The sequence below is a fragment of the Nyctereutes procyonoides genome, unplaced genomic scaffold (genome assembly GCF_905146905.1).
Source record: "Nyctereutes procyonoides isolate TBG_1078 unplaced genomic scaffold, NYPRO_anot_genome, whole genome shotgun sequence".
Lineage (NCBI taxonomy): Eukaryota > Metazoa > Chordata > Mammalia > Carnivora > Canidae > Nyctereutes > Nyctereutes procyonoides.
Window position 1 is genome coordinate 16,468,751 of NW_026575128.1, and position 22,188 is coordinate 16,490,938.

A 22,188-nucleotide genomic window follows, 5' to 3' on the forward strand; every position below is an offset into this window, starting at 1 on the left:
GAAAAAGAAAACCAGAAAATGTCGTTGAAGTCAAGCCACTGTTGACACTAGCAAACTGTATTATCCCCCAGACATAGACCATGGGGACAGACACCTGCTCAAGGAACAGACCCAAATACATAAGCCGCGATTAAATTTAAGTCATGCTGAACACCTGTTTATTGAAGGACCAGGTTCAATGCCAGGTGTTTCCCAGACCCTCTAGGCCAGCAGTCCTAGCTGGCATGTAATTGCCTTCCTGTTTAAATGTGGTACTTGACTAAAATTTACTTAAACCACAAAACCAGACCCCCAGAAGTAATAGGGCCAGAAGCAGTCTCTGCTTCCTCTAAGTTCTAATCATAATTTTTTGCTGAAGCAGCTATGTTCACTATGAAGACATGGAAGCCAAGGGGTCTTCAAATCCATAGCCATGATCCCTTCTTCTACATGACAACCACAAAGAGCTGACATATCTGATTACATAAAGGATAGGAAATTTAAAACAACATCTAAAATTAAGTTGTAGGATGTTTACTGCAAATGATAAATCATTAAGAGTTTAAGTCCTTTATGTCTTGCCTCATCCTAAAGTGAAGTTGAAGCAGTCAGTCTTACAAAGTCGATTAAGTATAAGATTTTTAAAAAGAAGATATCTGGGACCAAAGGGGAAAGAAGCACAAGAAAAATAGTAAAACGCAGCCAGGATGAGAATTCCAAAATCAGATGACCTATAAGGTCCTATATGCTTGCTAGGGGATGATTATAGATGCACCCCCAAGATTTCTCATAGCTAAAGCTAAATGCAAGCACTGATAAAATGGTTTACAGTGTTCATAAATAAACCAGGAGAATCACAGCTATTCCTGTGACTAAGCCTTGAGAAATGTCTTAAGATCATTTCTTATATCTTTGTTCAATGATTTCAAGGTGTGTGTGTGTGTGTGTGTGTGTGTGTGTGTGTAGAGTGACTACATCAAAACAAGGCAGTCTATGAATGCAGTTCTCAGCGAGCCTGGCTTCACCTGAAGGTAAAACAGAACACCAGGACCAAACAACTAAATGGAAAAGACCATGCAGCAAGGTTTTGGGGGAACTCAGTCTTTAATAAGCAACGATGGGCCAAGAGAAGGACATTACACATACTAGCAAGTACCTCACAGGAGCCATTCTGCAAGGCCAAGTAAGGCCCAGATTTGTACTCTTTCTTAAGCAGCAGAGCTGTAGTAGGAGAGTAATTCCTCTTCTTAAAACTGAAGCTATCAGCTAGGACACAGCCCAACAGAACCTGGCCTCCCAGGAGAATACACTTGAGCAGTCAATGCCTTTCCTCAAAATAACTCTGCTTTTGCTCCAACTCAGATAGATGGACGAGAGATTTTGCTTAATATATCAGGAACTTCTAAAAGTCAGTAAGGGGGGAAAAAGGCTTTAATTTAAAAAATAAATCGAAAACAAAATTCGCAAAAAGGCTTGGTTTCAAAGGTTAATACTCTTTCAACAATCCTATTTATCATTCCGTAAAAAAAATCTCATTAACTTGCCCACACCTGTTGCTTCTCCCCCATGTGGTCATAACCTTGGGGCAACTAGCCTGCTACTGCTCCTCAGACCTGAGCTAACACTTCCTTGGACATAGAGTGAATCCATGCTTTGGCTGCTCCCTTCCAGGGACACCAAAGAATGTTTCCCCTCGTTGCAAATTCAGATGTCAGGGCCAAGCAAGAACATAACTCAAATGAAGGGAGAAGGGGGGGGATATGATACTCTCCCATAGTAACTCATACTACTAATTTTAGTTGCATTAAAAACAAATCCAGTTGAAATGTCTTTTTTTTTCACTCTTCATTTTTGTACAGTAGCCACAATGATATCTATGGATTATTTTCCAGTGGCACCTTAAATTTGGTTTTATACAAACATGTACTAACTGCATTTTAAATAGATAAGAATTCTTTGCATTTCTAAAGATACTCTCTTCAAGGCTCTCTTTGACTGTTGTTTTCTCTCTTTTGTTAAGAGACAGGAGTACCAGAGATGTTTCACTTTACTCTGTAATTTAAGGAAAGGTAATTGTGTGAGCCCAACAATGATAAATGGCAACTGACATTGCCTTTGGGTAACAGCCGAGCGGATTGGAGCCCATCTGGAGACTCCACGCCCTGCCAAAGGGGGAGCCTCCACCAGCACCAGCTAACAAAGGCAGTCAGCGATGCAGGCCCAGCACTGCCATCTTCTAATTTTTTTTTTTTAATTCAAGAATCTGGATCTTTTAAGGTAAAACTTCTCAATGCGTAACTATTAGCAATAGATTCAAGAAAATTTTAAAGATTATGAAAGTTACCCAAAATGTGTCTATGGGCAGGATTCAGCCTGTGGGCTAACAGTCTATAAACCCTGTCCTAGACTGGCATCCCATGAGGACTGGAAGCGACTCTCTTTCATGGCTGCAATAGTAGGTGATCCATAAATATCTGTTGATAGTTATTACCAAGATTATTTGGTCACAATGGTCATATATGCAAATCAAATTAGTCTAATAGGATGCTAATGAGAGCATTTGAGGGGCACCTGGGTGGCTCAGTCCGTTAAGTGTCCAACCCTTGATTTTGGCTCGAGTCGTGAGATACAGCCCCGAGTCAGGCTCTGCACTGGGTGTGGAGCCTGCTTAGGATTCTCTGTCTCCCTCTCCCTCTGCCCCTCCCCACCCCCTTGCTCATTTGCGCTCTCTCTTTTTAAAACAAAAAAGGGTATTTCAGGCAAGACTCCAGGATGAGGGGGATCCCTGGGTGGCGCAGTGGTTTAGCGCCAACCTTTGGCCCAGGGCGCGATCCTGGAGACCCGGGATCGAATCCCACGTCGGGCTCCCGGTGCATGGAGCCTGCTTCTCCCTCTGCCTGTGTCTCTGCCTCTCTCTCTCTCTCTGTGTGACTATCATAAATAAAAAAAATAAAATAAAAATAAATTAAAAAAAATAAAAAAAACACAACCCAGTGTAAAAAAAAAAAGACTCCAGGATGAGAAATCTCAGATACTAAGGTGAGGTTCTAGACTGAGATGTAAATTTTTAAGGGAAATATCTGAAAGCTTGCTATGTAATTCAAAAGGCCCTCCCTACCTCAAATATAAAAGTTACTGGCTTTGAGAAATTAAGGACAGAGGATTCGAACAACTTCCCTGGAGAGGGTAGAGCTATGGACACCATTTCACTTAAGAGGCAGAACGGGTAGGACTTGTCTGTCCCTCACTCCTTGTGAGGGAAGCTTGACATTGAGCCTTAAATAATAGGGAACATGGTGGACTTCCAGGGGCCTGACTTCCATCTGACAAGTGTAAAAGGACACAAGATGGGCTGGATGAGAAGGAGAGCCAGTCTCCACGCCCAGAATTTGTTGTAGAAAAGGATGTGTGAATGAGCTAGTATGGGTTTGTTCTAGGTCCCTTCCAAAACATCTGTCCGGGGGTAGCCAGGGCCTCAGCAGTTCCCTCAGTGGAAAGACAGCGGTAGTCCCAGGAGCTGCAGAAGGAGTGAAGAGGTTTCAGTGAGTGCATTACCCCCATCAGGGGAACTGCACAGAAGGTCCCTAGTTGGAGGGGGTCTCCAGAATGGCTACCAGAGCATCCCACAAACATTAGCTTTAAACACTCAACAGTTGAGACAGTGCTAACAGGATCTTATGTCTTTTCTGCTCACACTCTCTCTCTCCATTTCCCACCGATTCTAGAGAGGTCAGAAACTACAGCCAGCATCTGGGGAGGAGTGGCAGGAGAACGCCAAGCAGGGCACATCCCCTTCCCAGGGGCAGGCACCTGCTGGTACGAAGCCCTAAGTGCAGGGAGGGGAAAAGTCACTGGAGCTTTGAATGAAATGAAAGCTATGGCTATTACATAAGGCTGGATACTCTAATTTTGGAATTGGTGACTCAATGTGACCATGGGATTTTTATTACCTCAGTGGTATCAAAAAGATTCTCCGGACCTCCCACACTGAAAACATTTTAAGGGGACATGGGGAAACAAAATGAAGTCGGCTTTGATTATTCCCTGATGTGTCTTGAATGTGCAATATCCTGGTTATACTAATTAAGGCAGAAAGAGCAATTTAATGGTTCAGACAACCAAAGCGTAGAAAGGGACTCAGTCTCTCTGCTCCTGATAGCAAAACTCCCAGGAAGGGCCCAAATGGCCTAGTGTGCATCCGTTCCTCACACCTGCTCTAATCACAGCGACAGGAGACAGGGTTGTAAAAAATTATGATTCCCACATGACACATGTGGTTGGGAGCATTTACCAGAAGAAGGAATGGGCGGTCCTGAACAAAGGTAGGGTCTCGGGACACAGGAAGTCTTTGGAAAACTTAGAGCTAGCTTCATCTCCCAGGTACAATAGGTGTGGCCACGCCTACGTCAAATGGGCCACTGTTAAAATGGGCGGTAGACTGTTTTCCCCTCACCCTCATTCTGCTGTGGGTTTTTCTTCCCTCACCAACCTTCCTTTTAAAATCTTTCTATAGGGGCGCCTGGGTGGCTCAGTAGTTGAGCATCTGCCTTTGGCTCAGGTCATGATCCCAGAGTCCTCGGATGGACTCCCGCATCGGGCTCCCTGCAGGGAGCCTGCTGTTCCCTCTGCCTACATCTCCACCTCTCTCTCTCTCTCTGTCTCTCCTAAATAAATAAAATTTTTAAAGCTTTAAAAAAATAAAATAAAATCTTTCTAGAATGTCCTCTGGCTTACCTCCCTCTACTTCCCAGCAGACCGAAGCCTTGCTCTGCCCTGCAAGACCTTGCTTTTCCTGCAGCTCTCAACGGGAGGCCACTTTTCCTCTCAAATGCCAACTTCCCTCAGACATGACCAGAGAGTACTTACGAAGTGCTGTGGTGCAGTTTTCATCACCTTTCTTATGTTTGGGGTCACTGAAGATTCTTGGATCTGTGGGTTTATGGTTTTGTGCTGTGGTGCAGTTTTCATCACCTTTCTTATGTTTGGGGTTCACTGAAGATTCTTGGATCTGTGGATTTATGGTTTTAATCAAATTTGAAAATTTTCTGGCCATGACTTCTTCAAAATGTCTGCTCTCTCTTCCAATGACACAATATTAGTCTGCTTGACATTCCACCAGTCACTGATGCTGTCAATTTTTTTTTCCCAGTAATTTTGCTCTCTGTATTTTATTTTAGGTAATCCCTATTGAAGTATCTTCTAGTTCACTACTCTTATCTTCTGGAGTGTCTAATTGGCCGTTTACCCATTCAGTATATTCTTCATCTCAAACACTGTTTTTAAATCTCTATATTTCTTTTTTATATCTTATATGTCTTTCCTTAATAGTGCCATGTTTTCTTCTACCTTCTTGAAGATACATGTTTCAATGTCTTTGCCTACTAATTCCACCCTTTGCATTATCACTAGGCCCATTTCTTTTTTTTAATAATTTTTTTAATTATTTATTTTAAAATTAATTTAAAATTAAATTTTTTAATTAATTTAAAATTAAAAATTTTTTAATTTTTTTTATTTTTTAAAATAATTTATTTATTTATTTGAGAGAGAGAAAGCACACATGAGAGAGAGAGTGCGCACACACGACCAGGGGGACCAGGTAGAGGAGCAGCAGACTCCCTGCCGAGCAGGAGCCCAATGCAAGACTCGATCCCGGAACCCTGGGATTGTGACCTGAGCCAAAGGCAGATGCTTAACTGACTGAGCAACGTAGGCGCCCTCTAGGCCTATTTCTATTGATTGTTTTTTCTCCTCATTATGGGTTGTATTTTCATGCTTTTCTGAATTGCCTGGTCATTCTTTATTTATTTTAAGTTTTTGATTTAATTTAAATTTTTTAAAGATTTTTCCTTAAGTAATCTCTACACCCAACACAGTGTAGGCATCACAACCCCGAGATCATGAGGTCTCACAACCCCAAGATCAAGAGTCACATGCTCTACTGACTGAGCCAGCCAGACACCCTTACGTTTTTTATTTTATTCCAGTATAGTTAACAGAGTATTGTATTAGTTTTAGGTGAGCTTGGTTGATTGGATGCCAGCCATGTGAATTTTACTTTGTTGGGTGCAGGATATTTGTGCATTCCTTATTTATTTTTGAGGTGCAGTTAAATTACTTAGTACGTTTGCTCCTTTCAAGGCCTGCTTTTAAGCTCTGTAGGGTTAAGATCAGAGGCGAAGTGGACTTTAGTCTCAGTCTTCAGTCGCATACTGTTTCCTGAGCTCCAGACTTGTATACCCAGCTGTCTGCTGGACATTTCCACTTCCTACAGACACCTGAAACTCAGGCTGCCTCACACAGAGTTCTCTTTCACCACTCTCACATGTGCAGAACCTGGTTCTCCTCCTGTAGTCCCTGGCTTAATGAATGGTACCACTATTCACCCAGCTCCTGAGCTTGAAACGTGAGAGAATTCCTTGATTCCTGTTTCCTTCTTACTTAATTACCATGTCCTTTTTTTAAAAAAAGTTTCTATTTAAATTCCAGTTAGTTAACATACAGTGTAATATTAGTTTCAGGGTACACTACAGTGATTCAACACTTCATTCCTCACCTGGTGCTCCTCGTGACAAGTGCACTCCTTAATCCCCGTCCTCTATTTCCCCCACCTCCCCCACCCACCTCTCCTCTGGTAACCAGTTTATTCTCTATAGTTAAGAGTCTGTTTCTTGGTTTGCCTCTCTCTCTCTCTCTTTTTCCTCCTTGGCTCATTTCTTTTGTTTCTTAAATTCTACACATAAAATCATATGGTATTTGCCTTTCTCTGACCGACTTATTTCACTTACCCTAATATTCTCTAGCTCCGTCCACATCCTTGCAAATGGCAAGGTTTCATCTTTTTTATGGCTGAGTAATATTCCATTGTATACACACCACATCTTCTTTATCCATTCATCAATTGATGGGACACTTGGGCTGTCTCCATAATTTGGCTATTGTAGATAATGCTGCTTGCTATAAACATCGGGATGCATGAACTACTAAGTTCTTTTAATTTCATCTTCTAAGTAGATCTCAAACCCATTTACCTTTGTCCATTTTTACTATCGCTGACTAAAAAGCCAGCTTCACCTCTCATTTGGATTACCTGCCTCCTGTCTTATCCCTCTCAAAGACTCTTCCTGATGTGACCAGAGCTACCTTTCTATAGGATAAATGTGGTTATGTCATATGTCTGCTCAGAACCTCTGAATGACCACTATTGTTCTAAGAATGTATCTCGGTCTCTTGGTTCATAAGGTCCTTCAGGATCTGACCTATAGAGACCATTTCAACTTTACTTTTGGAGTCCCTGCATCACCCCCACTCTGCCCCTGCCAAATTCTATGCTCTGGCCAGACTGAGCTACTTTCTTTTCCTCCAAAGTATCTTTACCATCTCCAGGCCTTCATACATGCTTTTCCCCTCACTCAAAACATTATTCCCAACCCATTTCCACACTGGTTATTTCCTACACATTGCTCTAAATAACCCATAGTCGCCTCAAACTCAAAATGCTACAAATCAGACTTATCTGCACCCTACTTTTTTTTTTTTAAAGATTTATTTATTTATGACAGACAGAGAGAGAGAGGCAGAGAGACAGGAGGAGGGAGAAGCAGGCTCCATGCCGAGAGCCCCACACGGAACTCAATCCCAGGACTCCAGGATCGTGCCTTGGGCCAAAGGCAGGCGCTAAACCGCTGAGCCACCCAGCGATCCCCCACCCTACTTTTTTTAATGTTATTTATTTATTCACGAGAGACACAGAGAGAGGCAGAGACACAGGCAGAGGGAGAAGCAGGCTCCTCGCAGGGAGCACCATGCGGGACTCGATCCCAGAACCTGGAATCATGCCCTGGGCCGAAGGCAGATGCTCAACCGCTGAGCCACCCAGGCGTCCCTGCACCCTACTTTTTGGTTTGTTTCGTTTGCTAGTGCCATTGCCATTCAGTTCTTCGGGAAAGACATGTTTAGTGTACCCTCTCTCATTTCTAAATACAGATCCTCTTCCCTATATCATGGTCACTGCTTTTGTGGGATCTGCGCTGCTGCTTAGGCCATGTGGCAAGCTCTTCATCTGCCTGTACCTGTCCCCCTGGCCTCACCTTCTGCCACTCCCCTTTGGGCAGCCTTGCTACCTGAGAGCTACTGCAGACAATGTTCCCTCTATTTGCAATGCCCTCACTCACCTGTTGACTTGGCAAATGCCCACTCATCCTTCAAGATACAGTTGTCACCAAAGCACAATCTAACAGGTACTCCTGTAGTGCCATGAGGGACTTCATGGCTTGGCCTTTACCTACCTTTCTATCTCCATCTTACACTATTTTCCCCGCTGTGCTCTCTGCTCAGGCCTCTCCAGCTTTCTTTCAGGTCCTTGAATGAGCCACGAGCTGTCTCAACATAAGAGTTTTTCTTAGAAACAGTTTTTTCCTGTCTGAAATGTCTCCTCACCTCTCTACTTGCTTATCCTTTAGACTCTAGTTCGAATGTACTCTCTTTCACTTCAAATGTACATCTTTCAAATGTACCCTCCTGCCCAGGTTGCGCCCCCTCTTACATGTTCCTCTAACACCGTGCTAGAGCATCAACAAAGTTGTCCTCCAGTCCTTCTGTCCTCCTCTGGAAACAAGCCCCCTGAATTTCTTTTAAGGAACCATCCTTCTCCTACTGCAGGCAAGTGGTGAGACTGCCAACAGGATTTGCCTGCCCAGACTGGAGGCACTTGACAAAAGCTAGGTTAGTTGAACTCTCTCTCTTAAACTAAGTGGCACCAGGCAGTAAAACAGGGTGCTGAAGAAATGGACCATTTGTTGTAACCTAGATTTCTGGCACTGCCCTTTATGTCCTTTTGGAGGGCCAGCTGGTTGACATTTAACTTGACTCTATGGGTACCCGTGCCCTTCCAGTAAATTCCTTTTAAGTTAGTCAGCTTCAGTTTCTGTTGCTTGCAATTAAACAATCCTAACTATCTGTATCTCATATAGGGTCTGACATAGGGGTTGGTATTCTTTTTTTTTTTTAAGAGGTTGGTATTCCATAGACGTACTAAATAAATGGAAGAATGCATGGAGTGACCAAATGACCAAGAGAGCCTAGCGAGTAGCCCTAAGACTTGGGTTCCTTGTCTTCTTCCACCCCTTGATGCCAGGAGAAACAATGATTGTGCACCAATGGTGGTGGCAGTAGCTGCATCTACCTATCAATAGCCTGACCACCTTTTACTGAGCTTGGGCCATTTCTGGCTCCCAGTGCTCCCAGCTAATCACATCATGGTCACCGGCCCATAGAGAGCCTGCCCTGGCTCTTCGTAGACACCGCTTCTCCCATTTTGGTTTCTGGCTTTTACTGTGAGGCTCCCTTTCGAAGTCTCCATATTTGCCAATGTAATTCCCTCATGTCATTTATAAAAGCTGAAAACTTAACTTTATCCACAAAGACTTTCTGAGGCTCCTGAGTGACTACCCCATTTCTAGCACAGCCAGGGATCTGACCTGACAGGCACCACATTCTCATATTCATCAGCTGGTTACCGGTGATCTGTTCTGTGTCCAGTTCTCCAACCGGCAGGAAAGCTTGTCTAATCTTCAGAAAATGTAAACCAGAATAGAAAGCAGTCAGGAAGGCAGAGGCATAAAGCTCTGGGACACAGGAGCAGAGTTTCTTACTGTTGGATTTGTGCAAGGCTGCAGATCCCAGGACATCTCACCGTATGCAAATGTGTTTTTGAAGTTGGATGTGAATTCAGCTTAGACAACGGAAATGCTATTTTGAGTGTACCAACTCTTCAGGGTCAGTTCATGTCTGGGGAATCTGGCAGTAAAGCTTGGGTCTCACTGTCAGTCCACTGATGCCAAATCTGCAGTAACTACAGAAGACTCTAGGACTCGCAAGTCAGCCAGGTACAATGTAGGCTGATGTGCATAGACAGCCCCCCACCCCCAGTGCCTGAAGGTACCCTCTCCTCAGGTGTCAAAGCAGCAAGCCCACAGATATGCAGTGAAGGAGAGATGTTTAGTCTAGTGGTTTGGGCTTCCTGCCTTAGCCAGGCTGCAAAGCTCAGCATTATAAAAATGCCTGACCAAGGAGCACACGTGTGTCCTTTGCCAGGCTCCAGGGGGGAAGTGGTATGGATAATGCAAATCTCTGCTCTCCTCCTGCACCTGTACCACATCAGACCTGTGAATGTACACAGACAGTGCTTTTTCAGATGCCCACGGTCTTTGAAATTAACCATTAACTCTTCTGCTGCCATTCCAAAGGACCAAGTCAATGTTCTGAGCTCAGGCAAATTCCTAGAAGGTTCAGAAGCTGGAAAGAAACAAAAGAAGGCCATGCACTGACATGTATACTGCCTAGTGATGAAACCTCTCTCTCTGTAGGACAAAATTAACGAAATTACAAGGAGAAATATACAATATGTCTCCTGCCATCATAATGGGAAACACAAGAAGCACTGAAAAACCAGGTTCACAGAGTCAGTGAGAATTCAAAAGACCTGAACAGAACAATTAATAGAGTTGAACTGATATAAACCCAACGAGTAGAGAAAGCACATTCTTTTCAAGCATATATGCAATATTCAGGAAAACTGATGAGCTCTGAGGCATAAACCTTGATATGAGAAATTATGAACACTGAAACAAACACAAGCTTTTCACTTAAAAATTTGAAAATGTGGGCAGCCCTGGTGGCTTAGAGGTTTAGCGCCGCCTTTGGCCTGAGGTGTGATCCCGGGGACCTGGGATCAGGTCCCGCATTGGGCTCCCTGCATGGAGCCTGCTTCTCCTTCTGCCTGTGTCTCTGTCTCTTTCTCTCTCTGTGTGTGTCTCTCATGAATAAATAAATAAAATCTTAAAAAAATTTTTTTGGAAAATGTTTGTGTTTTACAGCAATTTGGTATTTAATGTAGTGCATAATACTTTGTATTTCATTTTGTTCATGATTCTGTAAACAAAATTATAAATGCTTTCATAGGGATCCCTGGGTGGCGCAGCGGTTTAGCGCCTGCCTTTGGCCCAGGGCGCGATCCTGGAGACCCTGGATCGAATCCCACGTCGGGCTCCCGGTGCATGGAGCCTGCTTCTCCCTCTGCCTGTGTCTCTGCCTCTCTCTCTCTCTCTCTCTCTCTCTCTCTCTGTGTGTGTGTGTGTGACTGTCATAAATAAATTTAAAAAAATAAATAAAAAAAATAAATGCTTTCATAACACCCACTTTAGATAATCCTAAGTCCCCTCCTGTTTATTTTAGGGTAGTGTACAAATAGTATCATTCTCAACTTCTGCTCTCACGTGTAAAGAGCCAGGAGCATTGCACTAAACTGCGAGATCCTATTCTAGGACAAAGGGAGACCTCCCTCAAAGTTCCCCAAGCCAAGTATCTTACCCTAGCCTCATCATCAGGCCACTGAGCCCCAGAATGCAATTTCTGGGAATACAGGTACACATCATGAGCCAACTGTACGACTGGCATTTTGTTCTCCAGAGACCCCCATCCCTTTTTCATTCTAAAGAATCACCACAAATTCCCACCAACTGTCCCTATAATCTGCACAACACAGATGTTTATTAACTAACAGCTGCTGATGATATCAGCAAACATTTCCCACGAAGACCAGTTTGAGGAACACTATTAAGATATATAAAGTTTAGTTTACAGAATAAAAATATGGACTTCATTCTATCAGAAAACTGCAGTGCTTCATATTGGAATGCACACAAGCCAGACAGACAGGGCAGGCCAACAGGCAAGAAAACTCTGACCACCAAAAAGAAGAGGCTCTGCAGCCAGATTTTCTCTAAAGGAGTCGTCTTTGGTTCCAATCTCTGAGCTACGATAAATTACTATGTGCCAAGGGCTAAAGGGTAATGGAATGAGGACCTACCCTCACTGAAATAGGTCTCTCATTTCCAAAGGAATGGCATTGCACAGTCTCTGATAAAAGTCCTAAACTATATTAAATATAAGTAATATATGTCATGGCGTGGGTGAAGGAGAAGGTTGGACTGTCAGACATGGAAGGGAAAAAGTGAGGGGAATGATAGCTTATCGAGCACCCACTGTGTACTCTTGCTGCTATCCATATTTTACCTACACTCTCTATTTAATCTCATGGCCCAAAGGGGCAGGCACTGGCTCCACTCTACAGATGAGAGAACAGAGGCTTAAAGAGCAGAGATCACGTGTTCAAAATCCCCAACCAGTAAGTGGACCAGCTGAACCAACCCAGGTCTGACAATAAAGTTTCTTTTCTTTAAATTATGCCATGCTGACTCTTCGAGGCTACAACAGCAGACCTGCATATTAAGAGAACAGCTGCTTGGAGGGCAGTTATCTATTACCTCCATCCCTCTGTCCCAGGGTGGTGTCAAAAAAGCCCTAGCCATGCCCCCCCCCACCTGCCCATGAATCATGGGAATCAACAAAAGCCCAGAGGGGTTGGCCAAAATGCAAACAGCTCCCACACATCATCTCAAGTCAGGGAAATAAATCATAATGGAGGATCAATTAATCAAAGACAAACTAAAATAGGAAAAGCAGTATTATAAAAAAAAAAAAACACAGAAAAATTCACTGACCTAGACTAAATTAAGTGACCCAGTAAAATACCTTAGAAGTTCACAAACTGAAATCCCATCCTAAATGGTGCACATTGGTATGGGGAGGAGAGAGGCCTTGTGAGAAGCTCCTGATAAGTCGTGGTCCCCTGGGACTGTGTCCCCTCCATCCGAGCACAGCATAGCTCTTCTCCAGTGTGTCACACTTGGCGCCAATGGAAGTGGAACCTCAACTGGGAGGTAGAAGCCCCAGCCCAGCCAATGGAAGCAAAGGGGTCATGCACCTATTTCCCCTCTGTCCTGGGGAAACAGCAATGCCCAGAGCAAGGCATCCAGTGAGTTCAGCTCTATTCTAGCAAGTTGTGTCCAGACCAAGGCATCTCGAGTGAAGCTGCAGGAGAATTTTGGCAGACAACATGTCAAAAAGAGCAGCTGGGACAAGAGAGAGCAAAAATGGCAAACTCTGCAGTTCATATCTCAAACTTCATGGAGCTTACCACCTACTAGGGTAGATAAGGACAAATAATCACCAAACAATTATTATTTAAAATAAGACAGAGTCCCTCTCTCCAAACAAAAATCATTTTCTTTTTTTCCCAGTTGTGGGATTAACACATGCTATTTATTTATTTATTTTTTAAACACATGCTATTTATTAACCACATAATAATTTTTTTACATTTGGATTTTCAAAGAATGAAGAATCATTTGAAATTCTCATAACCTAAAGTTAATTGCTGCAAATATGTTGGTGAATATCTTCCCAGAAATCTCTTTTTCCATAAATACATGTGTGACTATACATATATAATTTTACTAGAAGGCCATGGCCTTAGTATACATGCTCTTTGTTCCTGTTTTTGCTCACTCAACAATATCCTCAACATCTTCTGTGTCAATAAAAATTAAATTGTATTATCATTTTTAGTGGCTATCCAGTATTCCACTATACAGATGTGCCTTTTTTTCAACGTAATCCTTAAGTATGTATTGCATCATGGACATTACCATTTCTATTTTTCTACTCTTCATTCAACTCATATTTACTGAGTGCCTACTATGTGCCAGGTACTATTTTCTTAGTACCAGGGACACAAGTGATGACCAAGACCAGCAAGGTCCCTGGCCAAATTCTACTGAGGGAGAGTGACAGTATGCAAGTAAATAGCAGATAATTTGAAGGAAGGATGAGTGCAAAGAAGAAATAAAGACATACCTTCTTAGAGAAGGACTGGGTGTCAAGAGGGCAGACTACTTTAGGTGCAGTAAAGGTGCCAGAAGACCTCCCTGCAGAGAGGACATGTGAACTCACGCCTGGGACAGTCACGTAAAGCAGGGGTAAAGCACTCTAGGTAGAGGAGCCACTGAGCACAAAGGCCCTGGTGCAGGAAAGGGCCTGGTATATTCACGGACTCAGGAATGTCAACGTGGCTTCAGGGCAGGGAGGGACAAAATGGACTTACACGCAAGTGTTGAGATAATTCAAGAGAAACCAAAGTGGGAGGCAGCAAGTTGGACTCTGCAGGTCATGGAGTTTGGACTTTAAGTGCACTATGAAGTCAGCAGACAGCTTTCAGTGGGAACAAGATATGTCCGATCTACATTTTAAAAGATCATTCTGGCTACAGTGCAGAGAATGGACTACTGGGAGGGCAGCCAATGAGCAGGGAGACCAATAGATGCTTCCTTACCCAGGAGAGAGGATGGTACCTTGGACAGAGCTGCTAGAGAAAGGCTGGACAAGAACACCCCGAAAAGACAGAAAAAGTGAGAAAGGGAGAAAAGACAGGCAACAAAGTGGTTTCCAGGGCTGTGGCTTGAACGCTGGGGTGGAGGGGGATGAACAAATGGAAGAGGAACAACTTCGAGTGCACAGCTCCCATACATGTTCCATTAGGTTAATACATAAGTATTTTGGTTTGGAGAGGGGCTACTATTAATTTTTTATTTTTTTAAGATTGTATTTATTTATTCATGAGAGACACAGAGAGAAGCAGAGACATAGGCAGAGGGAGAAGCTGGCTCCCTGATGTGGACTTGATCCCAGGACCCCAGGATCATGACCTGAGCCAAAGGCAGATGCTCAACCACTGAGCACCCAGGCATCCTATACTGTTAATTTTTAAAATTATTTTTATTTTTATGTATTCATTGCTAGCATACAGAAATACAATTAATTTTTCATGTTTTGATCTTATATCCTATCATCTTGCTAAACTCAGTTATTAGTTCTAGGAGATTGTGTGTGTGTGTGTGTGTGTGTGTGTGTGTGTGTGTAGATTCCTTGAGATTTTTCTACGTAGGCAATCATGTCACCTATGAGAAGGGTCAGTTGTATTCCTTCCTTTCCAATCCATATTCTCATCGTTCCTTTTTCTTGCCTTACTGCACTGGCTAGGACTTGCAGGAGTGGCTCCGGATCTCTGGGGGAGGGCAGTCTCTCACCATGAAAGCATGATGTTTGCTGTAGGTTGTTTGGAGACGTCTCATATCCAATTGAAGAAGTTCCCTTCTAAGTTTACTGAGAGTTTTTCTCAGGAGTAGATGTTGAATTTTTGTCAAATGTTTTTTCTTCACCAATCAACATGAACATACAGTTTACCTTTCTTAGTGCACAAGGCAGACTACACTGACTGACTTTTGAATGATGAACCAGCCTTCCATTTATTTGCAGGATAAACCCGGCTTATCCTGGGGAGGGGTTATCCTTATCTGGGGAGCTTTAGCCATTATTCCTTTGAGCGCCTCTTTTCCTCTTCTTCTGGGACTCCAACGGCAGACAGTAACCTTCTGGTATTGCCCCATGAGTCACTGAGGCTCTGCTCAACTTTTTAACTCTTCTTTTTCTTCTGTTGTTCACAATGAATACTTCCTATTGCTTTACTTTCAAGTTTATTGATTCTTTCCTCTTCATCTCTATTTTGTTATTAAGCATATTTTTTTAAAATTTCAGTTACTGTATTTTTTTCCTTTATCTCCACTTAGTTCTTTTTTATATCTTTTTTTTTTTTTTTTTTTTTTGGGCAGGGGGAGGGCTTAACAGTTTCAATCTTTTTTTTTTTTTAATCTTTTTTGTTTTAATATTGTCTGTTCTTACTGTGTGAAGCGTTTTTGTAATAGCTACTTTAAAGTCATTGTCAAATTATTCCAACATCTCTGTTGAGATTTTCCTGGTTCTTCACATGATGAGTAATTCGGATTATATCTTGGCTATTTTGAATATGAAGTTATGAAACTCTAGGTCCTGTTTAAATTCGGTGGAAAGCTACTCTGTCAGCTTATGTGTTGGACTCTTGATTTCAGTTCAGGTCCTGATCCCAGGGTCCTTGGATCAAGCCCCATATCAGGCTCTGCACTTAGCAGGGAGTCTGCTTGAGGATTCTCTCTCCCTCTGCCCCTCCCCCTGCTTGCGTGCACGCTCTCTTTCTCTCTCATTCTCTCTCCCTAAAATAAATAAATAAATCTTTAAAAATATATAAATAGATCCAGTGGATAATGTTGAGATTTTTGTTTTACCAGATTCTCAACCAGGCTGGATTTAGGTGGCAAGTTCTGACCAGCCTTCCATGGGTTGTGGTTTCAATGTCAGTTCCAGTTTTAAAGCCTACTCAGGTGTGTCCTCTGTGGACGCCACCCCATGTCCAGTCTGGGTCTTAGGTGGTGGTCTACCTTTCAGATCAGTTCTCAAAGTCTTTGGTAGGTTGGTTAGAATCAGACACATGCAGGTACAGCTCAGGGGTTAGCTCAGAAGGTTGTAAGTAACTTTCTGGAGTTGCTTTCTTGAGTTCTTTCCTCTCTGCTTTCTCCTTGTAGCTTCCAGTTCCTTGAGCCTGCCCTTCTTGGTTCTCTGGCCTGAAAGCTGGGATCTTGGTTACCACATTCTGCTACACATTTCCTGAACTGTACCCAAATTCAATCAGCAGGAAGTCAGAGGGGGGGAAAAGCATTAAAAAAAAAAAAAAAAAAAGACTTCATCCCACCTTCTTGGAATTATACTTCCTCTGACCAGAGAGAAAGGTTTTACTTTTTTAGTTTTAGGTGCCTGAAGACCCGACTGCTGCCACTGAAACCAGCACCACCACTACTGAGGAACTTTCTGGGGACTAAGGCATCAAAGGACAGAGGAACAGATAATTCTTGAGATTTCCCCCTCTGCCTGAGCCTTAGAGCCCCTTCCCCACCCCAGAGCCCTGAGTAGAGGTCTTCTGGAATTCCCTCTTGTTGTGCCCTGATGTGCACTGCTGAATGTAGGGCTCTAAGTCTAGGACGTGGAACATCAGAGGAAAAATGAGAAATTCACTGCCAGTATGGCAGTACTTTTAATTCTAGTCTTTTCCCCCAATCTGTCTGCTACCATTTATATTTCAGAGTCTTCAGATAGCTGCTAAATGCATCGGTCCAGGCCATTAGCTGTATTCAATGACCCAGAGAGATTCTTGTGCATGTATCTTATACACATATCCTGATACCTACAGAAGCATCCGTTTATGTAGGGAATATAGTGATGAGAGGAAACGCCAGGTCATGAGGGATGCGGATATTTACATTTTGCTAGATACTATGTGGTCTTTTCTACAGGGGCTGTAACCAACTTACCCTCTGGCCAGTAAAGACTCAGAGTCTCCACTGTACACCAGCCTCACCGACACTGAAATAGCAAGTTTTTCTAATTTTGCCATTTTGGTAGAGGTGCTGTGGTATCTCACTGTAGTCCTAATTTGCCTTTCCCTGGGTAGCAATGCAAAAATGCCATCAAACACCTTTTCACAAGTTTCTTGGCCTTCTGGATTTCCTTCTTTGGGAAGTACCCACTCAGGCCTTTTGCTTGTTTCGATAATGGGTTGTTTCCTTATCCCTATTGATTTTTTGTAGTTCTTCACCCTGGAAAACACCCCCTGTTGGCTGTTTGTGTTATAAATATATTTTTTCTGTTCTGGATTGCTTTTCACTTGCTTAATGGTGTCTTTTTGATGAATGAGAAGTTCTTAACTTTAATGTAATAAAATTGATCATTCTTTCCCATAGATACAACTTTTGTGTCTATATAAAAACTTTCTATCTGTCTACTCTGTCTGAAAGTGATCTCTCTTGGGCAGCCTGGGTAGCTTAGCGGTTTAAGTGCCTGCCTTCCACCCAGGGCGTGATCCTGGAGTCCCAGGATCGAGTCCCACATCAGACTCCCTGCATGCAGCCTGCTCCTCCCGCTGCCTGTGTCTCTGCCTCTCTCTCTGTGTGTCTATCATGAATAAATAAATAAAATCTTTAAAAAAAAGAAAAAGAAAAGAAAAAGAAAGAAAGAAAGAAAAAAGAAAGAAAGAAAGAAAGAAAGAAAGAAGAAAGAAAGAAAGAAAGAAATCTCTCTTGTCTCAACATCTGGGTGGAATACATCTCAAGCCTATGAGGTATGAGACAGCAAGATCACAAGGGGGACAGTATGAGCTCCAGAGGTAGAGAGATCTGAGTGGCCTCAAACAGGTTCCTTTACCTTTTGGAGCATTAGTTTCTTTTACCTATTATCAAAGATACACTCTCTACCTACAAGATGTGTATAAAGCACCTACCATGGCATTGGTACATAGCAAGCCCTTAGTAAATGATGGTAGCCATGACTACATTCTCCGAATTCACCTTTCCCCTTGCCCACATTGCCACGACTGCCTGAACCTCATGGCTGCTTTGTGAAACATCAGTCGACTGCATTCAAGGACAACTAAATGGATTAACTGCCCTCAGTAGGCCAGCAAAGTCTCTCACAGGCAGCACCCACCATACAAGAACTACCATCTTCAACTAAAAATGCAGGCCTGACGCCCGGAGGTGTCCTCCTCACAAAGTCAAGTCATCCCGGGGCTCCCATGCAAACCTAATGGCTGCAAGTTGAAGAATCAAAGTAACGTGTCTCTCTGCTCACTGCCCACAGCACAGTGATACGCAGCAGGCCGACTGCCTCAGACATGGGAGAGCCAAGCTCCACCGAGCCTGGCTGATGTGGTGTCAGAGGTGCGGGTAGGTCAATCTGTGTCTTGCATGTGGACACAAGGAAGAGAGAGGGAGCATGTTGGCCTGCACATGGGTTGTCATCCTGGAGGACGTGTGTACCCGAGCATATGGGATGTCCATGTAAACGTGCAATGGTGTATATTCCCAGGAAGCTATATCTTGCTGGAGAGCTCTGATGATTACCTACTCTAGCATACCCGGAGTTTGGGGTCTCTTCATGCTCTCTGCCTGCCCCGCTCTCTGGGCCAGGATATGTGCTCAGAAAATACACACCCTTTATACGAACCTGGAACACTCTGAATAAGGAGGGAGCATCTACCCTTCAGTGCCCACTTTTAAAGCAACTGACAAAATCTTCTGGATGTTGCATCCCACTTTGTAGGCCATGAGTCCCCAGAAAAGTTGAAGACTTTCCCACAATTCTGAGGTATGCCACTGCCCTCCCCAGATACCTCCCTTGCCCAACCTCACCAGGCTCCACTTCAAATGTGGCCAAGTGCTGCGTGCCCAAAGGATAGAGGTGGAAGGATTGGTACCTGAGCCTAGTGTTTGTCCAGCGGAGTCAAAGGAAAGAACCACTGAATCTGCAACACAAGAGGACAAGTTCATTTTTTCTCCTTCTTAGAGGGAAAAACAAAAACAAAAACCAAAAACCAAGCTCCCACCGACTCTGCCCAAACCCTCCCTGGAGGGAAAGTCAACTGGATGGAAACTGAGCTGTATAGACAGCTTCCACGGGTCCATGCCCACCGTCCACCCATCCAGGAGGCCCTGCCGAGCCCCACCCCTCACCTCCTGCCACTGGGAAAAACATCTCAGGGCAGAGACAGGCCCCACATTCTTCAGAGGTATTTCCTGCCAAATTAGGGGAGACATTTATATTTTTTTTCCTTCTTACAATGAAAATAAAATTAAAGCAATGCAAAAGAAAACATCTCTCCTGCATCTGGTTAAAGGCACTAACATTCCCCTTTGATTCTCCCTTCCTTTTTCTCCTCTTATACCCAAGTGTTGATTATTTCTTTCCCAAAAGGACTTAGAGTGGCCTACAGGAATTTATAGTACACACTGGAACTTAAAAATGAAGAAGTCAAGAAAGGAAAGATATGGTCAGGGGAATGTTAGTACACAACACGCATGCCATGAGGACACATACGCCAGAAGCAGGATCAGGAAGGCTGGAGCTCCCAAACCACCAAAGGAAAGGAGAAAATAAACAGCTACAAGACTTGGTGCCCACCATGCATTCATTTGGCCATTCAGTAAATATTTATTGGGCGTGATATCAGACAATGACTTTGAGATACAGCAGCTAGCAAACAAGCATGCTCTCTACCCTCACAGATCTCCCTGTGATTAGTCTAAGAGACAAAAAAAAAGTTGCCAAACAACAAAAGCATCTGATTAAAAGCTGATGAAGTAAAAAAGGGTGCTGTGAACATTCCCATTAAGAACCAGACCTAGGGGGGCACCTAGAGGGCTCAGTCAGTTAAGCGTCCGACTCTTGGTCTCAGCTCAGTCTTGATCTCAGGGTCGTGAGTTCGAGCCCCATGTTGGGCTCCATGCCGGGTGTGGAGCCTACTTAAAACATAAAAATTAGAACTCACAGGTGAAGGGAAGTAGGGATTAAACCTAACAAGAATGGAATGACGCATTCAAAGAGAATGCCATGTCTCATGTGTGGAGACCTGAAGCACAGCAGAGCAGAGCAACTAAAAGACCAAAATACTCAACAGTATTTAGTAAATACTAAACAGTCATCAGAAAGAAATTTCTTTTGTGGGTCCTAATAATAAAAGGGGGGTGCCATATGATGTTGAAGACTGTAGCTTCTACAGCATGTCTATAATAAGTAAGTGTGAATCTTGTATGGCTATTCCTTCCAACAGGGGCTCATACAAAATGATGGCATAAAGCCAATGAACAGTTCAATAAAAGCAATTATAAGGAACACCAAGATAATTTAAGGCCCAAGACAACCCCAGATACCCCAGACTCAAAAGGGATCATATTCCAAAGGTTCACTCACCACCAATGAAAGCCAGCTGGATGCATAGAGGACCAGGATCTACAGCCACACTCCCACCCTAGCATTATCCTTCAGATCTTAGGTTGATGTCATTTTCTCTCATTGTACAAGGAAATCCAATGCAATAGTTATCTTAACTGTAAGTAACGTCTGTGCCCACTGCTGGACTATCAGCCCCATAAAGGCAGACACTCTGCCTGCTTTGTCTCCTGCTCCATTACCAGCAGAACCCCTGGCACTCAATAACCATTGACTGAATAACCGTGCCCAGAGAAATGAATGGGCCACAGATCCTTTGGGCAAGCCTTCATAAAATATTTTGTCTTGCAGCCAAGTGTTTACAAAGAAAAAGGGTGGCAGACAGCTGGAGGATACGGCTTTTGATAAGGATCCAGAGGCAATATTCTGTACTGACAGTTAAGGGCAGATCCACATGCTTTGAAACCTACCAAGTAGATGGTAGGGTTGATTTTTTTTTTTTTTTTTTTTTTTTTTTACAAAACTGCAAAAGCACAGGTAGGTCACTTGGCTGGTCAGACAGGTGACCATCCTATCTCTGTGAGGTAAAATCAATGTCTCTTACAAATTCTACTTTTTTTTTTTTTTCAAGATTTTATTTATTTATTCATGGGAGACACAGGCAGAGGGAGAAGCAGGCTCCATGCAGGGAGCCCGATGTGGGACTCAATCCCAGATCCCAGGATCAGGCCCTGGGCTGAAGGCGGTGCTAAACCGCTGAGCCACCAGGGCTGCCCCCAAATTCTACTTCTTTATCAACGTTTCACACATCTGTCTTCTCTCAATGCTACTGCCCTTCCAGAAGAGAACCCTGTATTTCTCTCTCTTTTTTTTTTTAAGGCGCTTTATTGAGGTGTAATTTACATACTATAAAATTCACTCATTTAAAATGTACAATTCGGGCAGCCCCGGTGGCTCAGCAGTTTAGTGCCGCCTTCAGCCCAGGGCCTGATCCTGGAGACCCAGGATCGAGTCCCACGTCAAGCTCCCTGCATGGAGCCTGCTTCTCCCTCTGCTTGTGTCTCTGCCTCTCTCTCTCTCTATGTCTCTCATGCATAAATAAAAGTCTTTTAAAAAAAATAAAAATAAAATGTACAATTCGATGACTTTTAGAGAATTTACAGAGCTATGCAACCATCACCACATGCAATTTTTCGACATCTCCATTACTCCAAGATCCCTCATGTCCATTTACAGTCCCGCCCCGTTCCCACCTCGGCCCCAGGCAAACACTGACTGGTTCACTTACTGTTTCTATAAATTTGCCTTTCTGGACATCTGCTTACCACTTTCGCTGGGTTGTTCTGATAGCCGCTAACCACACCCCTGCCCTCAATGTGGCCCACTTCCATCAGCCTTTGTACCGCTGCTATTCTTTCCAAAGGAAAAATATACCTCACTGTGGCTTTGCTCCTGATTAAAATCCCTGAGGCTTCCCAGAGCCTGTAAGATTAAGTCCAAGCTCTGACATTCCTTCATTTGCCTTTTTTTTTTAAATTTATTTATGATAGGCGCACACACACACAGAGAGAGAGAGAGGCAGAGACATAGGCAGAGGGAGAAGCAAGCTCCATGCATAGGAAGCCCGACGTGGGACTCGATCCCGGGTTCTCCAGGATC

General features: G+C 43.4%; 1 protein-coding gene across 4 annotated transcripts in view; it reads right to left on the reverse strand.

Annotated features, from left to right (window-relative positions):
• The window catches only part of ST3GAL3 (ST3 beta-galactoside alpha-2,3-sialyltransferase 3), a 194,103-nt gene that overhangs the window by 96,605 nt on the left and 75,310 nt on the right, over positions 1-22,188 (reverse strand). For 3 of the 4 annotated variants that reach the window (XM_055341758.1, XM_055341755.1, XM_055341756.1), the window contains one exon: positions 19,058-19,105. The exons of the other annotated variant lie outside the window; for it this stretch is intronic. In XM_055341758.1, coding sequence (XP_055197733.1) covers positions 19,058-19,105 — 48 coding nt within the window. The remainder of the gene's footprint in view (positions 1-19,057; positions 19,106-22,188) is intronic. 4 annotated transcript variants of the gene reach the window in all.